The 4,242-nt window shown below is 52.7% G+C and overlaps 2 protein-coding genes across 2 annotated transcripts; both read right to left on the reverse strand.

Annotated features, from left to right (window-relative positions):
- Nucleotides 1-341: 341 nt before the first annotated feature.
- Nucleotides 342-1,191, reverse strand: DICSQDRAFT_175808 (uncharacterized protein; the record flags this gene model as incomplete). Its single annotated transcript, XM_007371679.1, has 2 exons — nt 342-877; nt 942-1,191. The coding sequence occupies 2 exons, from the start codon at nt 1,189-1,191 to the stop codon at nt 342-344; spliced, it is 786 nt and encodes a 261-aa protein (XP_007371741.1).
- A 1,067-nt stretch (nt 1,192-2,258) lies between these two features.
- Nucleotides 2,259-3,788, reverse strand: DICSQDRAFT_130574 (uncharacterized protein; the record flags this gene model as incomplete). Its single annotated transcript, XM_007371680.1, has 4 exons — nt 2,259-2,415; nt 2,633-2,774; nt 3,087-3,162; nt 3,271-3,788. Coding segments are annotated over 4 exons (893 nt in total), but the record flags the coding sequence as incomplete, so codon positions are not given.
- Between the last annotated feature and the right edge of the window lie 454 nt (nt 3,789-4,242).

Raw genomic sequence — 4,242 nt, forward strand, 5'->3', positions numbered from 1 at the left:
CGCGACTGCGTGCATTCATGGCTACGTATCCAGTTGCGTGCAATTGTAAACACTCTGCAGGAAGGGCATGTAGATTGTATTCACCTTCTCGAACCCATGCTCATCTATAAGTACTATTTGCCAGTTCGAACATAAGTGAGTGCTTCAAGTTACCTGACGACTCAGCACGCGACTCAGCACGTCGGACATTCCCGCCTAGACGCCTAAGCTTGACCTCCGACAAAAGCCACCCAGCCGACAATCACAATCGGAAAATCTTTGAGCGACACATTCCCAGTACAAATCCTGCACATCCATATCATAGATCACATAAGGGATGAGATGAAAGGGCGTCCATCCTGTCAATCATCCTTCTTCACAAACCGTCCGGCCCGCCGCCAGAACAGATGTTCTTCAGGCTCATCGTCCTTCCCCCACACGCTTCCCTCTGCCCATGCGTCCATATTCTCGATCCACAAATGCGTAGGGCGGTCCATACGGCACCCGTCCATGATATAGACCCATACGGGGGTCCAGAATCGCTGCCATCTCGCGACATCCTCCCTTGGACTCAAAACATGTTCGTAGAACAGCAGCGTCCCCCCAGGCTTGAGCACGTCGTTGACAAACGCGGTCAGGGTCTGCTCGGGATCGGGTATGGAGCAGAGCGAGAAGATTGAGACGAGAGTGTCGACGGCATGTGCGCCCCCGAGAGCGGACGTGATAAGGGAGATTTTCTCGGCGCCATATGGGAGGATGAGGAGCGTGCCGGTCTCTTCCGTGAACCCGTTCTTGGCTGCGGTGATGCGAATCTTGGGGTGCATTAAGGTGTTTGGCTCGAGTGTGACGTACTTCGTGACCTTGGTGGGGTCGAGGTAGAGAGCCGTCTGTCCGTGGCCTGTATGGAAGGTCAGTGTTACGTACTAGTAGAACAACCCAGTGATTAGACGCAGGATACGTACCGGCTCCGATGTGGAGGACTCGGACACCGTAACAATTAGCCGGGAGCAGCTTTTCCTTGGTGGGACGAGCATTGTCATCAATTGCATCGGCGTACAACCTCCAGACATGGGCCATGATGATGCGCAAAACTTCATGGGGTCGGATAAGGAGGATGGGATCCCTCAGGAGCGCAATCAGGGTTGGCAGGAAGGCCGCCTGGATGGCAGCTTTGACTTGCCCCACGATATCGAATGAAACCGTGAAATTCATGAGGGTACAAGAGTGGTGAAGGAGGGGGGAGAAACTTGAGCGACGTCTGGCTTACGAATATACGTGGTCTCTGCGGTCACAGTACGATGTCCTGTGACAACAGCCGCCAGCTCATCCATGGGAACACATTGTTCCGATAACCCAGACCGTCAATCGACCAATCGCAAGGTCCAGTTGTGCGAGCGCCGATTGATGAAGGTGCGCATGCTGACAAATGCGAGACGAGAACACCAGAGCCCTGAACGTGTGGTTAACCCTAATTTCCTACCATGGGATTCCGCAAAAGATGCAAATCAATTCGTCTCTACTACTTGACTTGAAGTCAAGATTTCATATGTACTGAACATCACAGTAGCTACACTATAGGGCCCTGGCATACTGATGGACAGCAAATCTACTTGTCGGTCGGCCGCTCCACCATGCATGCATAAGTTCACCCCCGCAGCTCACAAAAGATGAGGAAAAATTAGATTCTGATCAACAAACAAAAGGTGCAGATGGCCAGCGCGCCAAACCGAGATACAAATCATCTTGCCAAATGTTAGAGCTCGTAGCCTCACCTGCATGCAACCCTACCAGGCTCATCACATCCCCCCCGGGCCCTTACCCGACTCAGATGCATACCCCTCCGTCGATGTCAATGGGGACGCCAATGACCCTCAAATTTGAACCATGTTGTTCCACGTTTGCCATTTCGAACATTGAATGACGCGTCGCTCATCCGACACTGCGTGGTCCATATCCGGCTTCCAAAATCGAGAAAAGTCTTTTCCAGACCTCATGAGAACGTCAGTATTATGTAACACTACACGTCTTTTCCCCCAGTCTAGACAGGACCTTATGACCGGACTGTTTAAAGATAAACATTCCCTTGCGACTTGCCGTTCAGTGACCGGTCTGTGTAGATTCAAGCTCCTGGTCGCTTCATATCCTCTCGTTTATGAGCATATAGACAGATGTCAGCATGTTCCGGTAAGAATATACTGACAGATATGGAGGAAGAGAAGTCCCGCGAAATCGAGTTGAGGATGCTCCCGCTCATATTACGTTAACCGTTAGCGCTGAGATCATCCCTCCAGCAAGAGAAGGTGCCCTCCGCACGCCATTGCGACAAAACCAGAAGGTATGATAAACCAATTAAAAACCTTGCCACTTCCGACGTCTGGACCAATACCTTGTACCATCCTTCCAGCAGCCGGATGGAACAACATCGTATGTGCAACCCTATGCGACGACACATATGTAGGTATGTGTCGCATGCACTGCATGGAGGTAGGTGGACAGCTCACCGATGGCCTTAGATAGTCCCCACTACAGACGGCATGACGCAGTCTGTGATGAGCGACGCCATGTCGACGTTGATCAGCCAAAGCTCCCAGCGACCGTAACAGGGGTATGCCTTGCCTCGAATCGCACCCCATTAGCAAAACCATAGAGCTACCGTCCGGGTAAATAGTGAGGGTGAGAAGAATCGTCGAGTCCACACGATCCTAGCGAGCAGCACCCCACAGTAGCTTCCCGAGACTCTGGCAGTAGCTCCTGAGCACCGAAGTACCAGAGGAACCCAATGCTGCTAGTAAGGACTATTAGGAAGCCAGCAGACAAAAGTCAGAGCAAGCCCACAGAGAACACAACAAGGAGTAGTCGCGAACTGAACAGTCTGTGATCGCCTCTCGGCGGCGAAGTCCGATTTGAGTTGTTTGGCTCAATCTGTTTTGTGCGCCAGCGAAGGTAGGCGCTCAAGCGCTTCGATGACCTCGACTATGTCGTCTTTGTACAGGGTTTACTGGAACTCTCTCTCAGCAGCGAGAATGAATACATCTTCTTGGTATGCCCAACTTTGTCCCTCATGGAGGTGACGAAACGCGATCATTGCGGTCCAACACGTGACTCACTCCGGTCACCACTCGACGAGTCGCAGGTTCCCGCCTTGACTTCTGACGAGAAGCACGTCACCGACGATCCGAACATCTTTGAACAATGCAACTCAAGTAGCACATAGGCAGTACATATATATGTTATGGAACATATCGCGAATGAAGCGGGGAGGAAAGCGCGTCATCAATCATCCTTCTTCACATATCGCCCAACACGATGCCAGAACAGATGCTCCTCTGGCTCGCCCTCCTTTCCCCACACACTTCCCTCCGCCCACGCGTCTATCTTCTCGATCCACACATGTGTCGGGCGGTCGATGCGACACCCGTCCATGATATAGACCCAAACCGGGGCCCAGAATCGCTGCCACCTCGCGACGTCCTCCCTCGGACTCAAAACGTGCTCATAGAACAGCAGCGTTCCCCCAGGCTTGAGCGCGTCGTTGACGAGCCTGCGCAGTGTCTGCTCGGGATCGGGGATGGAACAGAGCGAGAGAATCGAGACAAGAGTGTCAACGGCATGTGCGCCCCCGAGGGCAGACGCGATCAGGGAGATCTGCTCGGCTCCGTAGGGCAGGATGAGGAGCGTGCCGGCCTCTTCTGTAAACCCTTTCTTGGCCGCGGTAGTGCGAATCTCGGGGTGCATGAGGACGTTCGGCTCGAGTGCGACGTATTTCGTGACCTTGGTGTGGTCTAGGTAGAGCGCGGTGTGGCCGTGCCCTGCAGAGAAGACATGCGCGACGTTACATTGTATAATGATATTGTAACGGATCGTTCATTACCTTATCTTATCTACATAGTTAATCTACATCTTGTATCTAAATCTGGATCGTCATGGTGATCGGCGCTGATCCATCTGGATCCGCGCGACGTGGCGAAGGCTTCTCAGCCTTTCACCACGTCCACCATAGTATACGCCCTCTCAATCTAGAGATTGGTTCAGTGTACTTTGGACTTGTGTGAATCAGGCGACACCCGTATCATTACACTTTTTTACACTTCATACCACGAATACGTGGGTTTCTAGATTGTATTGTGTGTTAGGCACCTACCATGACGGAACCCTCGACATCACACGCGACACACCGTGAGACCGCGAGCTCGACTCGAGCTTCGCCTCTGAGGCGGTCTCCCCGAGACCCGGACGCTTCGTCAGGAAGCTCTATCCCCGGAG

Source organism: Dichomitus squalens (assembly GCF_000275845.1).
Source record: "Dichomitus squalens LYAD-421 SS1 unplaced genomic scaffold DICSQscaffold_177, whole genome shotgun sequence".
Lineage (NCBI taxonomy): Eukaryota > Fungi > Basidiomycota > Agaricomycetes > Polyporales > Polyporaceae > Dichomitus > Dichomitus squalens.